Here is a 20,790-nt window from a genome sequence, read left to right on the forward strand (position 1 = left end):
AGGAATTAAAAAAAGCATGAAACCTCATTTACCGGCGGAATGAGGTTTCATGTAGGGTTTTAAAAATTTTAATAAAGTTGTTATGGAAATTATGAACATGTCCCAACTCATGTGACGTTGTCACATTAGGGGACATGTAAGGGAATTTTTTTTCCCCCATTTTTAATATTGTTGAAAGTAGAGCCGATCTCCCTGAGGCAGCACTTAGCCTCAAGGAGATGAGTGCGCTCTTTCGTGGACATGCGTGAAAGAGCGCACTCTCAATTTTGGGGATTGCCCCCTACCCGCACAGGCAGTGCATAGCGCTTCCCTGCGGATATCACGCTGGGCAGGCCTTAATAGGCCCGCCCACATAAAATGGCACCACGCCTCCAATCGGGGGCGCCAATTGGAAGTGCGCCCGCATGCGCCAGCCCATCAACTTCCCCCCCGACGGGGGGAAAATTCTGCCCGTGGAATTCTCTACCACAGAGGGCTGTGGAGGCCAAGTCACTGAATATATTTTAGAAGGAAATAGATAGATTTCTAGACTCTAAAGGCATCAAGGGGCATGGGGAGAGAGCGGGAGTATGGCGTTGAGATAGAGGGTCAACCATGATCATATTGAAAGGCGGAGCAGGCTCGAAGGGCCAAGTGACCTTCGCCTGCTCCTGTTTTCTATATTTCTTTGTTTGCCTGATAATTAGGCTGTTACTTATCTTGAGTTATTTAGTGCTGCCCCTAGCAGGTGTAGGGCACCCCAGGCTTTGCTCACAACAACCTCCCTGCCCCCTTTAACTCCACTAACCCCTGTCCCCCAAACCCCTGGCACCACTCAGCACCACCTCCACCCCAACACCCAGCACCACTCCCACCTCCACCACCCACTTCCCCCAAAACCCGGCACCACTACCTTCATACACAAGAAAACAAGAATTAGGGGCAGAAGTAGGCCATTCAGCAACTCCAGCCTGCCCAGTCAGTAGATAAGGTCTGGCTGTGGCCTCAACTCCACTTTCCAGTGTACCACTGCAACCCTTGTTGTTCAAAAATCTATCTACCTCAGCCTTGATCTATTTCAATGGCTCAGCCTCCACTGCTCTCTGGGAATCAAGGATACTCAGTGTGGATTTGTTAAGGGCAGGTTCTGTCAGACTAACATGATTGAATTTTTTGAGGTGGTAACAAGGAAGGCCAATGAGGAGAGTGCATTTAATGTAGCCTATATGGATTTTAGCAAGGCTTTTGATAAGGTCCCATATGGCAGACTGGTCACAAAAGTAAAAGCCCATAGGATCCAAGGCAAAGTGGTAAGTTGGTTCTAAAACTGACTCCAGGAAGGGAACCAGGAAGCAAATGGTAATGCTTGATGGGTGTTCTAATTACTGAAAGGCTGTTTCTGGTGAGGTTCTGCAGGGCCCAGTACTGGGTCATGGTATATGTCAATGATTTGGACTTGAATGTAGGAGTACAATTAAGAAGTTTGCAGATAATATGAAAACTGGCCATGTGGTTGTTTGTGAGGAAGAACACTGCAAGAAAACATCATTCAGCTGGTCAGGTGGGCGAACATGACAAATGGAGTTCAATTGGAGAAATGAGATAATGCATTTGGAGAGGGTAAACAAGGCAAGGGGAGACACAATAAGTGATAGGATGCAGAGAATTGTAGAGGAACAGAAGGACCTTGGAGTGCACACCCAGTTTCTGAAGATGGATGGATAGGTAGATAAGGGTAGTTTAGGATGCAAAGAACATAAGAGCTGGGAGGTTATGCTGGAACCCATATCACATTGGTTCGGCCACAGCTGGAGTATTGTGCGCGGTTCTGGTCACTGCACTGTAGGAAAGATATGATTGTATGAGGAAGGATATAGAGGAGATTTATGAGAATGTTGCCTGGACTGGAGAATTTTAGTTATCAGGTAGGTGATTTAAAGGGGATTCGAGGGAGATGTTTTTTCACCCAGGGGCTGATGGGAATCTGGAGCTCACTGCTTGAAAAGGTGGTAGAGGCAGGAACCATCATTAGGTGCTCAGTAAGTATTCTAGCCTTGTCCTGCATCACAAAGCATAGATCACCCTCTGTCCCTAATAGGACTCATTCCACCCCTTACTACCCGCTTACTATTTACATGCCGATAGATGATATTTTTTTCTTAATTCATTCTCGGGATGTGGGCTTCGCTGGCTGGGCCAGCATTTATTGCCCATCCCTAGTTGCCCTTGAGAAGGTGGTGGTGAGCTGCCTTCTTGAACTGCTGCAGTCCATGTGGTGTAGGTACATCCACAGTGCTGTTAGGAAGGGAGTTCCAGGATTTTGACCCAACGACAATGAAGGAACAGTGACATATTTCCAAGTCAGGATGGTGAGTGGCTTGGAGGGGAAATTCCAGGTGGTGGCGTTCCCATGTATGTGCTGCCCTTGTCTTCTAGCTGGTAGTGGTCATGGGTTTGGAAGGTGTTGTTGAAGGAGCCTTGGAGAATTCCTGCAGTGCATCTTGTAGATGGTACACACTGCTGCTATTGCTTGTCGGTGGTAGAGGGAGTGTATGTTTGTGGATGTGGTGCCAATCAAGTGGGCTGCTTTGTCCTGGACGGTGTCAAGCTTCTAGTGTTGTGGGAGCTGCACTTATCCAGGCAAGTAGGGAGTATTCCATCACACTCCTGACTTGTGCCTTGTTGATGGTGGACAAGCTTTGGGGAGTCAGGAGGTGAGTTACTCGTCACATGATTCCTAGCCTCTGACCTGCTCTTGTAGCCAGTATTTATATGGCTAGTCCAGTTCAGTTTCTGGCCAATGGTAACACCCAGGATGTTGATAATGGGGGATTCAGTGATGTTAATGCCATTGAACATCAAGGGGCAATGGTTGGATTCTCTCTTGTTGGAGATGGTCATTGCCTGGCACTTGTGAGGCACGAATGTTACTTGCCACTTGTCGGCCCCAGCCTGGATATTGTCCAGGCCTTGCTGCATTTGGACATGGACTGCTTCAGCACCTGAGGAGTCTCGAATGATGCAGAACATTGTGCAATCATCAGTGAACATCCCCACCTCTGACCTTACAATGGAAGGCAAGTCATTGATGAAGCAACTGAAGATGATTGGGCCAAGGACACTACCCTGAGGAACTCTTGCGGTGATGTCCTGGAGCTGAGATGACTGACCTTCAACAACCACAGCCATCTTCATTTGTGCTTGGTATGACTCCAAGCAGCAGAGAGTCTCCCCCCCGAGTCCCATAGACTCCAGTTTTGCCAGGGCTCTTTGATGCCACACTCGGTCAAATGCTGCCTTGATGTCAAGGGCAGTCACTCTCACCTCACCTCAGGAGTTCAGCTCTTTTGTCCATGTTTGAACCAAGGCTTTAATGAGGTCAGGAGCTGGGTGGCACTGGCGGAACCCAAACTGGGCATCAGTGAGCAGGTTATTGCTAAGCAAGTGCCACTTGGTAGCACTGTTGATGACCCCTTCCATCACTTTACTGATGATTGAGAGTAGACTGATGGGGCGGTAATTGGCCGGGTTGGATTTGTCCTGCTTTTTGTGTACAGGTCATACCTGGGCAATTTTCCATGTAGCTGGGCAGATGCCAGTGTTGTAGCTGTACTGGAACAACTTGGCTTGGGGTACGGCAAGTTCTGGAGCACAAGTCTTCAGTACTATTGCCGGAATATTGTCAGGGCCCGTAGCCTTTGCAGTATTTGGGTTCTCTTTTATGTTAACTGCCAGTCTATTCTCATTCTCTCCAAAATTCCCCTCTCAACTTATTGTATTTGGCCATCATACCCCTCTTTTTATGTTTCTTCATTTTCTCCATCTCCCTGGTCATCTAAGGAGGCCCTGCCTTTGGTTCTCTGGCTTTTTCCTCTTTTGGTAATGTACCTGAACCATCTCTTCCTTAAAGATCCACCCATTGTTCCATTACAGTTTTTCCTGTCAGTCTCTGGTTCCATTTTACAATGGCTAGATCCCTTTTCATCCCATTGAAACTGGCCCTCTTCCAATTTAAAAGTCCTACTCGCTTGATTATTCCTTGCTTGTCTCCATTACTAATCTAAACCTTATGATAGAATGATCACTCTTACCCAAGCTTTCCCGACAGAAACTTGGTCCACTTGGCCCACCTCATTCCCCAGCACCAGATCCAACAATGCCTCCTTTCTAATTGGGCCAAAAACATACTGGTCAAGGAAATTGTCTTGAACAGATTTCAGAAATTCCTTCCCCTCTTTTCCCTTTACTTAGAAATTTGCTCCTCTATTTCTCTGTCTCACTATTTAGAGGCCTATAGAATACCCCCAGCAGTGTGATCAGACCCTTTTTGCCTCTTAACTTTAACCAAACGGATTTTATCTTTGCCCTCTCAAGGACTACCTCTATTTCCAATACCACAATGTCTTCCCTAATCAATACTGTCAACCACTTCCGTTTTTTCCTTCCCTATCTTTTCTGAACACTATGAATCCGTGAATATTAAGTGTCCAGTCCTAACCATTTTTGAGGCACATTTTCATTATTGCAAGTGCATCATATTTCCACACAGCTATTTGTGCCCATAGCTCACCCACCTTATTCACTGCTCTTTGTTTGTTTACAGATATTTATGTTAAACTTGTCTTTGTTTTCCTTGTAGTCCTTCTTAGTCTGTCCATATTTAATAAGATACTACTTCTTTCTCTAGTGCTATTCAACACTCTCATTCCTTTAATCACCTCATTTTGGTGTCCACCCCCTGCCAATTACTTTTAAAGCCTCCCAAAACACATGATAAACCCGCCTGCAAGGACATTGATCCCAGCCCTATTGAGGTACAACTCATCCCTTTTAACTGGAGCCTCCAGTCCTAGAATTGATCTCAATGCTCCAAGTATCTGAAGCCCTCCATCCTGCTCATGGTGTTCGTGGTGAAGGTCCTTAGGAACAGAATGTAGTAAATCAAGGCTGCATAGTTGTAGTTTTAGTGGCTATGACACAGAATCTTAACGGCACAGAAGAAGGCCATTCGGACCATCATGTCTGCACCGGCTCTCCAAATGAGCATTATGGCCTAGTGTCATTGCCCTGTCTTTTCCCTGTACCCCTGCACATTAGATGATTATTCGAATAGAAACAATGTCCTCTTGAATGCCTTGATTGAGGCATTTCATCACTTCCAGGCAGTGCATTCCAGACCCAAACAACTCGTTGTGTGAAAAAGTTTTCTCATGTCACACTTGCTTCTTTTGCAAATAACTTTAAATCTGTGCCCTTTCATTCCTGATCCTTTTGCCAGCGGGAACAGCTTCTCCCTATCTACTCTGTCCAGCCCCCTCGTGACTTTGAACATCTCTATCAAGTCTCCGTTTAGCCTTCTTCTCTCCAAGGAGAACAGTCCCAACCTTTCCAATCTATCCTCATAGCTGAAGTTTCTCATCCCTGGAACCATTCTGGTAAATCTCTTATAGGAAGGATGTGAACACATTGAAGAGAGTGGATATGGTGCCCAGAACTGTACATAATATTCCAGCTGAGGTCTAACGAGTGTCTTATATAAATTCAGCATAACCTCCTTGCTCTTGTACTCTATGCCCCTATTAATAAAGCCCAGGATACTATATGCTTTATTAACTGCTCTCTCCACCTGTCCTGCCAATGACCTATGCACATATGCATCCAAGTCTTTCTGCTCCTGCATCCCCTTCAAAATTTCACCCCTTATTTTATATTGTCTGTCCATGTTCTTCCTACCAAAATGCATCAACTCACACTTCTCCGCATTGAACTTCACCTGTCATCTATCTGTCCACTCCACCAACTTGTCTATGTCCTCTTGAAGTTTCGCACCATCCTCCTCGCAGTTCACAACACTCCCAAGCTTCAAATCATCCACAAACTTTGAAATTGTCCCCTGTACACCAAGATCTAGATCATTAATATATATCAGGAACAGCAAGGGTCCCAATACCGACCCCTGGGGAACTCCATTACAAACCTTCCTCCAGTCCAAAAAATATCTATCGACCATTACTCTCTGCTTCCTACTTTTCAGCCAATTTTGTATCCATGTTGCTACTGTCCCTTTTATTCCATGAGTAATAACTTTTCTCAAGTGTTGTGTGGCACTGTATCAAATGCCTATTGAAAGTCCATGTACACCACATCAACAGCATTACCCTCATCGACCTTTTCTGTTACCTCTTCAAAAAACTCCAGCAAGTTAATTAAACACGATTTCCCCTTTAGAAATCCATGCTGGTTCTTCCTTATCAACCCATATTTTTCCATGTGACTACTAATTTTATCCTGAATAATTGTTTCTAGAATCTTGCCCACCACTGAAGTTAAACTGACTGGTTTGTAATTGCTGGGCTTATCCTTCCAACCGTTTTTGAACAAGGGCATAATGTTTGCAATTCTCCAGTCCTCTGACACCTCCCCTGAGCCTAGGAAAGACTGAAAGATTATGGCCAGTGCCCCTGAATTTCTACTCTCATTTCCTTCAATATCCTTGGATGTATTTCATCCGGTCCCGGTGCCTTGTCAACTTTAAGTACCGACAGTCTATTCAACACTTCCTCCTTATCAATTTTGAACCCTTCTCGTGATAGAGTTTCCTGGTCTGTCAACATGTCCTGGGTACCATCTACCTCCTTGGTAAAGACAGATGCAAAGTATTCATTTAATACCTCAGGCATTGCCCCTTCGTCCATGTATAAATTCCCTTTTAGGTCCCTAATTGGCCCTACCCCTCCTTTTACCGCTCTTTTACTCTATGTGCCTATAGAAGACTTTGGGATTCCCCTTAATGTTGCTTACCAGTCTTTTCTCATAATCCCTCTTTGCTTCTCTAATATGCTTTTTCACCTCCCCTCTGAACCTTCTGTATTCCTCTTGGTTCTCAATTGTATTTTCTACCTGACACCCGTCGTAAGCACACCTTTTCTTCTTTATCTTAATTTCCATCACCTTTTTCATCCAGGGAGCTCTCAATTTGTTTGTCCTACTTTTCCCTTTCAATGGAATATACCTTGACTGTGCCAGAACCAATTCTTTTTTGAACCTTGTCCTTGTTCAGCTACAGCTTTTCCCGCCAATCTTTCGTTCCAATCTATTTGGCCCAGCTTCGTTCTTGTCCCATCAAAGTCGGCTGTTGTCCACTTAATTATTATTACTCTGGATTGCCTATCATCCTTTTCTATCATCATCCTATAACGTACAATACAATGATCACTGTCTCCTAAGTGCTCCCCCACTGACACTTGATCTAGTTGGCCCACCTCATTTCCAAGAACCAGGTCCAACAGTGCTTCTTTTCTTGGTGGATTGGACACATACTGATGCAGAAAATTTTCCTAAACACAATCTAGCAACTTTTGCCCCTCTCCGCCCTTTACACTACCACTGTCCCCCGTCTACATTCGGGTAATTAAAGTCCCCCATTATAACTACTCTATAAATATCTGCATCTCTCTGTGATTTCCCTGCAGATTTGTTCTTCTACGTCCTTCTCACTATTTGGCGATCTATAGACTACACCAAGCAATGTTATTGCACCCTTTTTGTTCCCTAGTTCTAGTCAAATTGATTCTGTCCTTGAACCCTCTGGGACATCCTCTTTCTCAAGCACTGCAATGCTCTCCTTAACCAATACTACCACCCCTCCTCCTTTCCTATCATTTCTGAACATCTTGTACCCAGGAATATTTAACACCCAGTCCTGCTCTTCCTTCAGCCAGGTCTCTGTTATTGCCACAATATCATATTTCCACATGGCAATCTGCGCCTGTAACTCCCCAATCTTATTTACTATACTCCGTGCATTCACATACATACATAGTCACCCTGATTTAGATCTTGTTACATTCTCCCTCACCCATACTCCACCTATTAACTTACTATTCTCTATTCTAGTGTTATCTGACTCTCCCAGTATTTTGTGCTGCCTGGTAGTCCTCTCTAATATTTTCTCTAAGTTCCCACACTCCTGCCGAGTTAGTTTAAAGCCCTCCCAACAGCACTAGGAAAACACCCCACAAGGAACTCAGTCCCAGCTTTATTTAGGTGCAACCCATCTGGCTTGTACAGGTGCCATCTACCCCAGAGCCAGTCCCAGTGTCCCAGGAATCTAAAGCCCTCCCTCCTGCACCATCTTTCCTGTCACGCATTCATTTGCCTTATCTTCCTATTTTTGTACTCACTGGCACATGGCACTGGGAGTAATCTGGAAATTACTACTTTAGAGGTCCTGCTAATTTTCTACCTAGCTCCCTAAATTCTAATTGCAGGACCACATCCCCCTTCTTGCCCAAGTCATTGGTACCAATGTGGAGCACGACCTCTGGCTGATCACCCTTCCCCAGAAGAACGTTCCGCAGCCGCTCTGTGACATCCTTGACTCTGGCACCAGGGAGGCAATATATCATCCTGGAGTCATCCTACGGCCACAGAAACACCTGCCTGTTCCCCTAACCAATGAATCCCCTATCACTGTAGCTCTTCCTTTCTTCTTTTTCCCCTCCTGTACAGCTAAGCCGCTCATGGTGTTACAAACTTGGCTCTGACTACACTTCTCTGAGGAGCCAGTACCTTCACCAGCTCCCAAAACGGAAAGCTGATTTCTGAGCAGGACCCCAGGGGACTCCTGCACTACCTGCCTACTTCTCTTGGACTGCCTGGAGGTCACCCATTCCCTCTCTGTTTCCAGGCCCTTAAGCTGTGGTGTGATCACCTCTCTGAACGTGCTATCCACATAGTTCTCAGCCTCGTGGAAGTGCCACAGAGATTTCAGCTGCCGCTTGAGCTCTGAAACCCGAAGCTCAAGTTTCAGCAGCTGACAGCACTTCCTGCACATGTGGTCATCTAGGACACCGGTAGCGTCCATGACCTCATATGTTTAACAGGGCACACATTCCACTCAACTGAGCTGCCCTGCCATGATATTAATTCTACTTCCCTTACGTTAACTTTATTCTATTTTGGATTATTTATATTACTTTATTATATTGGCCCTTCAATTTCCCTTAATCCTGGCACTTCACAGTTAAATCCATATGTAGGAACTTTAAAAATATTACACTTTACTAATTTACTCACCAGTCCCTACTTACCAAGGCCACTGTTCTTCTTTCTGAACAAAGGTAGAAAAAGAAAGGAGCACCTCCTCCCTGAACTCCCTCAGTCACCAAACTCCAACTGAAGCTCTCCACTGCAGCAAAACACAGCACTCCACTGCAGACAAAGTCTGCACTATAAGATAGCCTATTTTTATACTCTCTGAACCTAGCCTCTGAAAACCTGATTAAGCTAGTTATCTAATTAACTCATTGCAGCTGCAAGCAGAGCCTGTATGAGCCCTATTTTAAGGCTGGACTAAAACTCACCTTTTTCCAACCCTAACAGCAACTTTTAGTTAATTGCTAAATTAAAGAAAGACTAGACTTTAGATAGAATTTAACCCATAATTTAATCCTTAAACTCCTTCAGTCACCAAATTCCAACTGAAGCTCTCTACTGCAGCCAAACACAGTACTGCAGTTACACATAGGACAGAGCTATCACATTCAAAGGCCAATTGCCCAGAATGGGTACTTGGGTATTATATATTTCAGAAGGCTAGTGAATGGAGAGGTGCAATAATTGTGGGACATGCAGGACAAGATACTGGCAAGTTTAAATATTGGTTAAAAGCAGGGTGATGGCCAAGCAGTGAGATCCATGGACTGGCAGAATGGGGATAAACAGTGGAGAGCGTGGTGCGAGTACTGATAGTGGGTCAGGAAGTGACACTGGCACAAAAAAATGATCACGTGCCAAGAGAAAGACCCTTGGATAGCACAAGACTGAGATCTCACAGCTGTAGTCCCATCAGACATAAAAGTGCATGTAGAAGCCGTAGGTTGAATAGATTACACAATGAAATAAAGGCCGTAGAGCTGTCTCAGAACAGAATGTTGCTGTCAATAAAATTGAGCAAAAACTAATAAGAGAGGCAAACAGAGGGAATTAGATAGTTGGAGACGGTCTGAAGTTTATTCTGAGATAATAGATAAGGAGTAACCAACTTTCACACATTTGTGGATTTGTACTCTGTGCTTCTATCAATGAAGAACAGGACCCCGGATGTCTTTTAAACCACTTTCTCAACCTTCCACTTTCAACAATCTTTGCAGATATAATCCCAGGTCTCTCTGCTCCTGTGCTCCCTTTAGAATTGTACGCTTTATTTTCATAGAATCATGGAATGATTACAGCACAAAAGGACGGTATTAGACCCATCATGTTTGTGCTGGCTCTTTGCAAGAGCAATTCACCTAGTCCCAATCCCCCTTCTTTTCCCCATAGCCCTGCAAGTATTTTCTCCAGATAAATATAGAATTCTCTTTTGAAAACCATGATTGATTCTGCCTCCACCAGACTCTCAGGCAGTGCTTTTCAGATCCTAACCGCCCGCAGCACAAAAAAAAAGATTTTCCTCAAATTGCCTTTGCTTCTTTGTCTCTCCTCGTTCTTCCAACCAAAATGTTTTGCTTCACATTTCTCTGCATTAAATTTCATCTGCCATTGTCCACCCATTCCGCCAGTCTGCTTGCGTTCGTTTGAAGTTGATCACTATTCTGCACACAGTTCACAATACTTTCAAGTTTTGTGTCATCTGCAAATTATGAAATTGTGTCCTGCATACCCAAGTCTAGGGCCAGGATTTTCAGGATGGCAGGATTTCCCTTCCTGCCACCCGAAGAGTCGGTGGCAAATACATCACCGCTGATACTGGCTACCCTCTGGCCAATTAACCCTCCAATTGACTGGAAATGGGACTTCCGCCCTTCACTGGCCGGCAACTCTCTCGTCCTAGCAGTGCCAGAAGCTGCAGTAGACAGGACTCGGACTGCAATCACTCCCCAGAGTCTTAAGTCCCAGGAGTCCAAGAGGGAGGTAAGTGTGGGAGTCTCAGGGTGGTGTGGGGAGGTGAGGCTTCGGTGGCAAAGGTGGGTGGGGATGTTGGTGGAGATGGCAGTCAGGGAGGAAATATCCACAGGGGCCAGACCTTGTTGGGCTACCACCCCAACATGTTGAAAGTCAACATGCCCCAGGCCTGAGCAGGGTGATTTTCCAAGCTTCCCCCTGCCCCTGAACTCCTCCCACCAACATGAAAATTGAGGCTGGGCAGGAAATAACCCTTAAATGATCATTAATTGGCCAATAAAGGCCTCAATTGTGGCAAGAGCAGACAGGCTGGCCAAAGATTGCAGAGGGGTTGGGGTGGGTGGGAGCCTGGTGCGGAGGCCATCCGAGGAATTTGATGCCCCTCCCCCACCCCACCTGCAAACCCACCAGCAGAGAAATCTAAAATTCTGCCCTAGATCATTAAAGTAGATCAAGAAAAGCAATGGTTCTAGTGTTTATCCCCCAGGGATCCTGTCTATGCCTTCCTTCAGTTTGAAGTACAACCATTCACCATTACTCTCTGTTTCTTGTCGTTCAATCAACTTTGTATCCTGGCTATCACTGTCCCTTTTATTCCATGAGCTTGATCTTTACTGAAATTGGTGTTGCATCTTCAGAAGAGGCAAAGCAATTACAAAGCTTGATTAGTCAGTTGAACTGCTTGGGTACTCATACTATACCAGATGTTAATTTTGATATTTTGGAGTTAAGTACTATGAGGAAACATGCTAAAGTAGTGATGTTTTAAGAGCAAATAAAATATTAAAAACAATTAAATCTGGAGAAATGCATAATTAGGTTTCCATCCTTGGGTGATCCAGTGAACATGAAAGCAGTCATTTTTAGTGATGTTTCACTTGCTCATCCTCCTAATTGGTATTTTAGTGCAGCTGGTTTCATAATATTTCTGACTGGTGGAAATGGGAAATGTGCTCTTTACCTTGTTATGAACCCGGTGGAGACCAACAAACCAAAAGAATCGAACTTTACCAAACGACCCAACAAAAAGCATTTGGACAAGATTTCACTTTTTATAATTTTATTATTAATCATACATTAAATAACAAATACAACAAAGATAGATTTCACAGATTCACTGGACAGTCTACAAATTTTAGCCATAAAGTCCTTCAAAGCTTTGCACTTTCTCAGGTAGAATTTCAGCTTATTTTCTTCAAAGGTTTAACCATCAATTCTCATCCGACAGCTGCTCCCAGCCAACCCGAGTTCCAAGGGCACAGTCTTCGCCATAATGGCTCACTTCTCCAGAACCTCCCTCATGACAGCCTTGAAAGCATGGATCCACCAGCATTACACCCTTTATCTGAACTCTCAGTGACAACTCTGTGCACTGTTTGGATGAGTCTGGGCAGTCAATTACTTTAAGTAACAGAAACAGTTGCAGGAACCCTGTAAGTTGTTTGTTGCTGGCTCCTGGATCCAGCTTTCGTTTTCTTCAGCCTGCCTGCACTGCACCACTGGGGTTATCTGAACTCAGATGACTGTCTTTTATTTGGTTTCAACCAGCTTCAGTTTATTTTAGTTTCCCTAGAAACCTGAAGGTTCAGTTCCCTTTAATGTTAGGGTCTGACTAGGGTCAATGAATCTAACAGAACATTTGACAAGTCATGTGTTCAGACAACATGCTGCTGCTCCTTTGGTCCCACAAACCACGGATTCCATCATAATTGCTATTATAATTAAACATTTATGGCTAGTGAAATCTTTGCAACTGATTAACAGGACAAGAGATGAATTTTTGTGATGTGTTTGTGAAATTCCAGGTCCGGTTCAGGAGGTTGTGCCTCTTCAAACCTAACACACAGAGCCTTGATAGGGAGCACTATGATCAGATGAGTTTGGGGAGGCTGACAATAGAACCATAGAACATTACAGCACAGAAAACAGGCCATTCGGCCCTTCTAGTCTGTGCCGAAATATTATTCCACTAGTCCCATTGACCTACACCTAGTCCATAACCCTCCAGACCTCTCCCATCCATGTATCTATCCAATTTATTCTTAAAACTTAAGAGTGAGCTCGGATTTACCACGTCAGATGGTAGCTCGTTCCACACTCTCACCACTCTCTGAGTGAAGAAGTTCCTCCTAATGTTCCCCCTAAACCTTTCCCCTTTCACCCTAAAGCCATGTCCTCTCGTGTTTATCTCTCCTAATCTAAGTGGAAAGAGCCTACTCGCATTTACTCTGTCTAAACCCCTCATAATTTTGTAAACTTCTATCAAATCTCCCCTCATTCTTCTACGCTCCAAGGAATAAAGTCTTAATCTGTTTAATCTTTCCCTGTAACTCAACTCCTTAAGTTTGAGGAATGATTTGCCTGGTTTTTTTGGTTCACTTTGCCAACCTATCAATTGCTGAACATCTCTTTTCCCCTTCTCTGGCAGCAATTGTAGCTGGCGCTCCATGCCCCATCGAAGTGGCCAAGAAAATCAGGGAGGAAATGAATGCCCCTGAACTTATCGTGAGTACCTTTAAGTTTCTGCTTCCACCTATTTTCTTGTTGTTTGTTTGACTTGCCCAAGCTCTGGAACTGGGAAGGTTGCCTGACCTGAGCCCTGTTTAGACCCTCCCATTTTGAATGTTTTGGAGAGGCTGACAGTAATCATGCAGTATAACCTCGCTGAGAGTTGTCAAGTACTTGAACGGGATTTTGAGCATAGGAGTTGCTGGGTGAAAAAGGCCAAGGTCCATCTAATGCACCATCTAGCACCCAGGTGGTCGCATGATACAGTGGTAATGGAGTTGTTGACTAATCAAAGCAATTAGACTACAACAGACCCAGACATGAGGTGAGCAAAACCCCAGTGTAGGAGAGCTTTAGGAAGCATAAATCCAAAGTAACCTGTTCCTCCCAAACGCTTAAGCAAGGAGTCAGGAGGGCTAAAAGGGGTCATGAAAAGTCATTGGCAACCAGGATTAAGGAAAATCCCAAGCCCTTTTATACATATGTAAAAAGCAAGAGGGTAGCCAGGGAAAGGGTAGGCCCACTCAGGGACAGAGGTGGGAATCTGTGTGTGGAGCCAGAAGAAATGGGAAAGATACTAAATGAGTACTTGTCATCAGTATTCACCAAGGAGAAGGACTGAGTGGTCGATTTGTCTAGGGAAGAGTGTGTAGATAGCCTGGATCATGTTGAAAACAAAAAAGAGGTGTTAGGGGTCTTGAAGAATATTAAGGTGGATAAGTCCCCAGGGCCAGATGGGATCTATCCCAGAGTACTGAGGGAGGCAAGAGAGAAGATTGCTGGGGCTTGGCAGAAATCTTTGTATCCTCATTGGCTACTGGTGAGGTCCCAGAGGACTGGAGAATGGCCAATGTTGTTCCATTGTTTAAGAAGGGTAGCAGGGATAATCCAGGAAATTACAGGCCGGTGAGCCTTACGTCAGTGGTAGGGAAATTATTGGAGAAGAATCTTCGTGACAGGATTTACTACCATTTGGAAGCAAATGGGCATATTAGTGAGAGATAACATGGTTTTGTGAAGGGGAGGTCGTGTCTCACTAGCTTGATCGAGTTTTTCGAGGAAGTGACAAAGATGATTGACGATGGAAGGGCAGTGGATGTTATCAACATGGATTTCAGTAAGGCCTTTGACAAGGTCCCTCATGGCAGACTGGTACAGAAGGTAAAGTCGCATGGGATCAGAGGTGAGCTGGCAAGATGGATACAGAATTGGCTTGGTCATAGAAGACAGAGGGTAGCAGTGGAAGGGTGCTTTTCTGAATGGAGAGCTGTGACTAGTGGTGTTCCGCAGGGATCAGTGCTGGGACATTTGCTGTTTGTGGTATACGTAAATGATTTGGAGGAAAATGTAACTGGGCTAATTAGTAAGTTTGCAGACGACACTAAGGTTGGAGGAGTTGCAGATAGGGAAGAGGATTGTCAAAGGATACAACGGGATATAGATCATTTGGAGACTTGGGTGGAGAAATGGCAGATGGAGTTTAATCCGGACAAATGCGAGGTAATGCATTTTGGAAGGTCTAATACAGGTAGGAATTATACAGTAAATGGCAGAACCCTTAAGTGCTTCGACTGGCAGAGGGATCTGGGTGTTCAGGTCCACTGGTCACTGAAAGTGGATAAGGTAGTCAGGAAGGCAGGGGTATTGAGTATAAAAGCAGGGAAGTCATGCTGCAGCTGTATAGAACCTTGGTTAGGCCACACTTGGAATATTGCATGCAATTCTGGTCACCACATTACCAGAAGGATATGGAGGCATTGGAGAGTGTGCAGAGGAGGTTTACCAGGATGCTGCCTGGTCTGGAGGTTATTAGCTATGAGGAGAGGTTGGAGAAACTTGGATTGTTCTCACTAGAGTGACGGAGATTGAGTGGCGACTTGATAGAAGTTTACAAAATTATGAGTGGCATGGACATAGTAGATAGTCGAAGCTTTTTCCCAGGGTGGAAGAGTCAATTACTAGGGGACATAGATTTCAGGTGAGAGGAGAAAACTTTAGAGGTGATGTGCGGGGCAAGCTTTTTACGCAGAGGGTAGTGAGTGTCTGGAATTCGCTGCCAGAGGAGGTGGTGGAAGCAGGTATGATAGTGGTGTTTAAGAGGCAGCTTGACAAATACATGAATAGGATGGGAATAGAGGGAAACGGACCCCGGAAGTGCAAAATGTTTTAGTTTGATAGGCAATATGATCGGCGCAGGCTTGGAGGGCCAAAGGGCCTGTTCCTGTGCTGTACTTTTCTTTGTTCTTTGTTCTTTTCTTTGCTTGGCATGTCTCAAATTACTGATGTACTTTATCCCAAATTTTATTCTCTGGAAAAAATCCATCTAATTCAATTGGATCAATCCCGACTGCCTCCACTATCTCCATAAGGAGCCTGTTCCAAAGATTTTTGCTCATGGAAATTTTTAATTTTAGTTGGAGAGCTCAATGGACAGGATTTAGATGCTGAATTGAAAAGTTTGGTATCCTGACCATCAGTGTTTGAAGAGTTGGACAGGCTTCTCAACCTGGTTTTGTCTTAATTACTAGCAGAAAGAATTGGTCTTTGTGTAATTAATGGCCTTTCAGTTGAACTCATTTGCCTCAGACCCTGCAGGAAATTGCAAGCTCATTTGTAGCCAGATTTATCGACGATGCAAAGATGGGTAGGAAAGCAAGTTGTGAGGAGGTTAAATGACTGGGCAAAAAATTGGCAAATGGACTATAATGTTGGAAAATGTGAAGTTGTCCACTTTGGCAGGAAGAATATTATTTAAATGGAGAAAGACTGCAGACTGTTGAGGTACATAAGGATTTGGGTATCCTTGTGCATGAATCACAAAAAGTCAGCATGCAGGTGTAGCAAGTAACTAGGAAGGCAAATGGAAAGTTGGCCGTTGTTGCAAGGGGGATAGAATATAAAAGTAGGAAAGCCCTGCTACAACTGTACAGGGCATTTGTGAGACTACGCCTAGAGTACTGTGCCTCCTTATTTACAGATGAATATGCTTGCATTAGAGACAGTTCAGAGAAAGTCCACTGGGTTGATTTGTGTGATGAGGAGTTGTCTTACAAAGAAAGTTTGAGTTTAGAAGAATGAGAGGTGATCTTATTGAAATGTATAAGATTCTGAGGGGATGTTTCCCTCATAGGGAACTCTTGAACTAGAGGGCACAATTTCGAATTAAGGGATCTCACATTTAAAACGAAGAAGAGGAATTTCTTCCCTCAAAGGTCTGTTAGTCTTTGGAATTCTCCTACCCCAGAGAGCTGTGGTGGTTGGGTCATTGGATATATTCAAGGCTGAGCTAGACAGATTTTTGATCTACAAGGAACTCAAGGGTAATGGGGCTGTCAGAAAAGTGGAGTTAAGGCCACAATCAGATAATCCATAATTTTGTTGACTGGGGGGACAGATTCAAAGGGCCAAACTTTTCTTTATTCATTCATGGATGTGGGCTTCGCTGGCTGGGCAAGCATTTATTTCCCATCCCTTGTTCCCCTCGAGAAGGTGATGATGAGCTGCCTTCTTGAACCGCTGCAGTCCATGTGGTGTAGGTACACCCACAGTGCTGTTAGGGAGGGAGTTCCAGGATCTTGACCCAGTGACAGTGAAGGAACGGCGATATATTTCCAAGTCAGGATGGTGAGTGACTTGGAGGGGAACTTGCAGATGGTGGTGTTCCCATCTATCTGCTGCCCTTGTCCTTCTAGATGGTAGTCGTCATGGGTTTGGAAGGTGCTATCTAAGGAGCCTTGGAGAATTCCTGCAGTGCATCTTGTAGATAGTAGACACTGCTGTTTCTGTGCGTCGGTGGTGTAGGAAGTGAATGTTTGTGGATGTGGTGCCAATCAAGCGGACTGCTTTGTCCTGGACGATGTCAAACTTCTTGAGCATAGTGGGAGCTGCACCCATCCAGGCAAGTGGAGAGTATTCTATCACATTCCTGACTTGTGCCTTGTAGATGGTGGACAGGCTTTGGGGAGTCAGGAGGTGAGTTACTTATCGCAGGATTCCTAGCCTCTGACCTGCTCTTGTAGCTATAGTATTTATATGGCTAGTCCAGTTCAGTTTCTGGTCAATGGTAACCCCCAGGATGTTGATAGTGGGGGATTCAGCTTTTTGTGTACAGGTCATACCTGGACAATTTTCCACATAGCCGGGTATATACCAGTGCTGTAGCTGTACTGGAAAAGCTTGGCTAGGGGCGTGGCAAGTTCTGGAGCACAAGTCTTCAGTACTATTGCCGGAAAATTGTTAGGGCCTTTAGCCTTTGCAGTATCCAGTGCCTTCAGCCATTTCTTGATATCACGTGCAACGAATCTGTGATGCTGGGGACCTCCGGAGGAGGCCTAGATGGATCATCCACTCCAAATGGCCTACTGCTGCTCTTATTTCATATGTTAGGTGTAGCAGAGCCAAACACTGAAATGGGGAAGTTAGTGTTTGAGGATGAAACAACATTTAATTTGAAGGACAATGATAAATACAAACTTTTTATGGTTGCATCCATTTTCTGGCAAGATTTTGTGTTGATTATTTCTTTAGCATTATCTGTTCCAAGTGATGAAGCTTTTAAAGGAATTGCTTCTCTCCAGGCTGCACACTCTCGGCCTGGTGGAACACCTTTCAGTATCATTTTGGTGAGGTCTGGGGTGGGTGAAGGCAGAGCAGAGCCAGGGGTTGGATTAGAATCACATCTGAAGGTAGGACTGCAGGTTTTTAGGTTGGTGGACAGTGGGGAGGCCAGAAATCGACATTAATTTGAAAGCATAAAGATGAAACTCTTTCGAGTTATCAACAGTCACAGATTGCAACTCTTTCGAGTACAATCACAGTTCTTGGTTTCTGGGAGTGAGACATGAACCCACAACCCTCTGAGTCAAAGGCGAGGGTGCTATGGACTGAGCCACAGCTGACAAAGTGAACAATATTTTTGCGGTTCCTAATTGATACAGGGACAGTCTCCAGAAAGGAGGTTGTGATTCTGGCTGTAGTCTCAGGTTGTGTAGGCTCTGAACCTGACATTGTGAAATGTCCTTTTCTGAAATTCCATTGTGCATCTGCAGGCATGACTTTTTTAAAAAATTCTTTCATGGGATGTGGTCATCGCTGGCAAGGCCAGCCTTTGTTGCCCATCTCAAATTGCCCTTGAGAAGGTGATTTGTGAGCCACCTTCTTCAACTGCTGCAGTCCATGTGGCGTATACTCACAGTGCTGTAAGGAAGGGAGTTCCAGGATTTTAATCTGGTGACAGTGAAGGAACGGCAATATAGTTCCAAGTTAGATGGTGTCTGACTTGGAAGTGGAGGTGTTCCCATGCATCTGCTGCCCTTGTCCTTCTTGGTGGTAGAGATCACTGGTTAGGAAGGTGCTGTCAAAAGCTTGGTGAATTGCTGCAGTGAATTATGTGTAAGGTATACACTGCTGCCACTATGTCCTGATGTTGGAGGGCATGAATGTTTAAGGTGGTGGATGGGATGCCGATCAAGCAATGCTGCTTTGTCCTGGAAGGTGTTGAGCTTCTTGAGTGTTGTGGGAGCTGCACTCATCCAGGCCAGTGGAGAGTATTCCATCTCACTCCTGACCTGTGCCTTGTAGATGGACAGACTTTGGGGAGACAAGCAGTGAGTTACTCGTTGCAGAATTCCCACCCTCTGACCTGTTCTGACACGTTAGGGGAATGGCTAGTCAGGCATTACACAGAATTTACTTTTGCATGGAAGAAACTAAGAATGGGTGTACAGACTCAATGGAAACACACTGAGCGGTGGCGGGAGGGGTCAAAGACATTCCTGAAGGTGTTAGTGAAGACCAAGGAAGCCATAGAAAGGGAGAGATTATCTAAATGGGACACAGAGTGCCAGAAGAAAGAAATCATGATAGAAGTTTTAAATAAATTGGTTAGGCCACAGTTAGGATATTATCTGCCATATTAGGCACCTCATGAAGAAGGGACATTAAAACTGGAGAAAATGTAGATTCGCCAGGAAAATTCCAGGGTGGTAGTAGTAATGAGGTGATGGTAGGACTGTTTCCACTGGAGCAGAGAAGGGTAAGAGGAGATATAATTTGAGGAGTTTTAATTACTGAGTGCTTTGACTGACTGAATAGTGAAGAGAGGGTTGGTGAATAACCAGAGACAAAGATCCTGGAATCAGGATTAGAGAAAAGGTCCTGGTACTGGTGAGATTTGGAGAGGAACCAGGTGCTGTCCAGTGGAGATAAGAATAATGGTGCTAGAGTGCAGGAGGAGGCTAGTCCAGTGGACAGCCAGACATGGTAAACTGAAGAAATCTTTTAGTAGCAGGGCTTCAGGAAGAGGTGATGAGACAAGGCAACTGAAGAAAACACTGTAAACCAGGAGGGTGGAGAGAAAATCAAGGGAGGCAAGGTGTGGCAAGCTTGTGCTAGGAACCAGGGGGGATTAAAATATTTGTTTGCTGAGGGTCAGAGGTTAGGAAATGAAAAAGGGAAGTGTGACAGGAAGTGGATGAAGGAAGAACAGCTAGGAGTACTGGAAGTCACAAGGGAGGAAGCAGCCAATACAGAGCAAGGTTTTTAGATTATTCTAGTTTACAGATTGGGAGATTTAAACTATGCAAGAGGAGGAGTAGAGGAAATATAGGGCAGATCATCTTTCTCCAGGGAGTAGTGAGCCTCTGGAATGTTTCCTGCTGCTGTGGCGGGTGCTGACTCCGCATCACCTTCAAGAGAGAACTAGACTGGTTCCTGACTGGAACAGAGATTGGCATCATGGAGGATGTTGGTTTATTTATAGATCAGGCTTGATGCATGTGATCTCCTAAACCGATTTCCACTGCCGGGGGACAGGGTGTCGAGAGGCATTGTCCAAAGTATCCTCCCTTATTGACCCGAATTTGTTGTTTTGCCTGACTCAGGAGACTACAGTATACCCAGTGCCTAGTTATAATGCTTCAGCCATCATTGTGTGGGGCAGTCTTAATTGACCAGCAGGTCTTTACCCGCCCACCATTTTCATAGACAAGTTGATGTAGTATAAGGGTGCTTGAGTTAATGTGGGACTGGGGAAACAGTACCACCCACATTAGAATGTAGAGTCACATGATGGTAGATTGTGTGTAGGGGGAGTCTGAGAGAAGTCAGCATGAAGATAGTAGCTAGTTAGGGCTATACCTGTGTGTTAACAATAAATGGTTTATGTTCAACCACACAAACCTCTCGACCTCTTACTGAGACACCAGACAATCTTACAACAGTTGAAACCTTGATTTGTAATGTCTCAAAGTGATCCTGTGTATGGGAAAATGTGGCAAAGCTGTGATAATAGAAAGCAAGCGTGATAACAAATGTGCAACAATGCAAGACTTCCAATTGATTGATGTGTTTTGTCATATTTATTTAGGCTGAAATATTAACAATGACTTGGGAAAT

General features: G+C 44.6%; 1 protein-coding gene across 1 annotated transcript in view; it reads left to right on the forward strand.

The window, feature by feature from the left end:
- acsf2 (acyl-CoA synthetase family member 2) overlaps nucleotides 1-20,790 on the forward strand; it is a 267,757-nt gene that overhangs the window by 138,751 nt on the left and 108,216 nt on the right. The window contains exon 10 of the mRNA XM_078570862.1: nucleotides 13,316-13,392. Within this exon, the coding sequence (XP_078426988.1) occupies nucleotides 13,316-13,392 (77 nt within the window). The remainder of the gene's footprint in view (nucleotides 1-13,315; nucleotides 13,393-20,790) is intronic.

Source organism: Cetorhinus maximus, chromosome 24, assembly GCF_964194155.1.
Source record: "Cetorhinus maximus chromosome 24, sCetMax3.hap1.1, whole genome shotgun sequence".
Taxonomy (NCBI): Eukaryota; Metazoa; Chordata; class Chondrichthyes; order Lamniformes; family Cetorhinidae; genus Cetorhinus; species Cetorhinus maximus.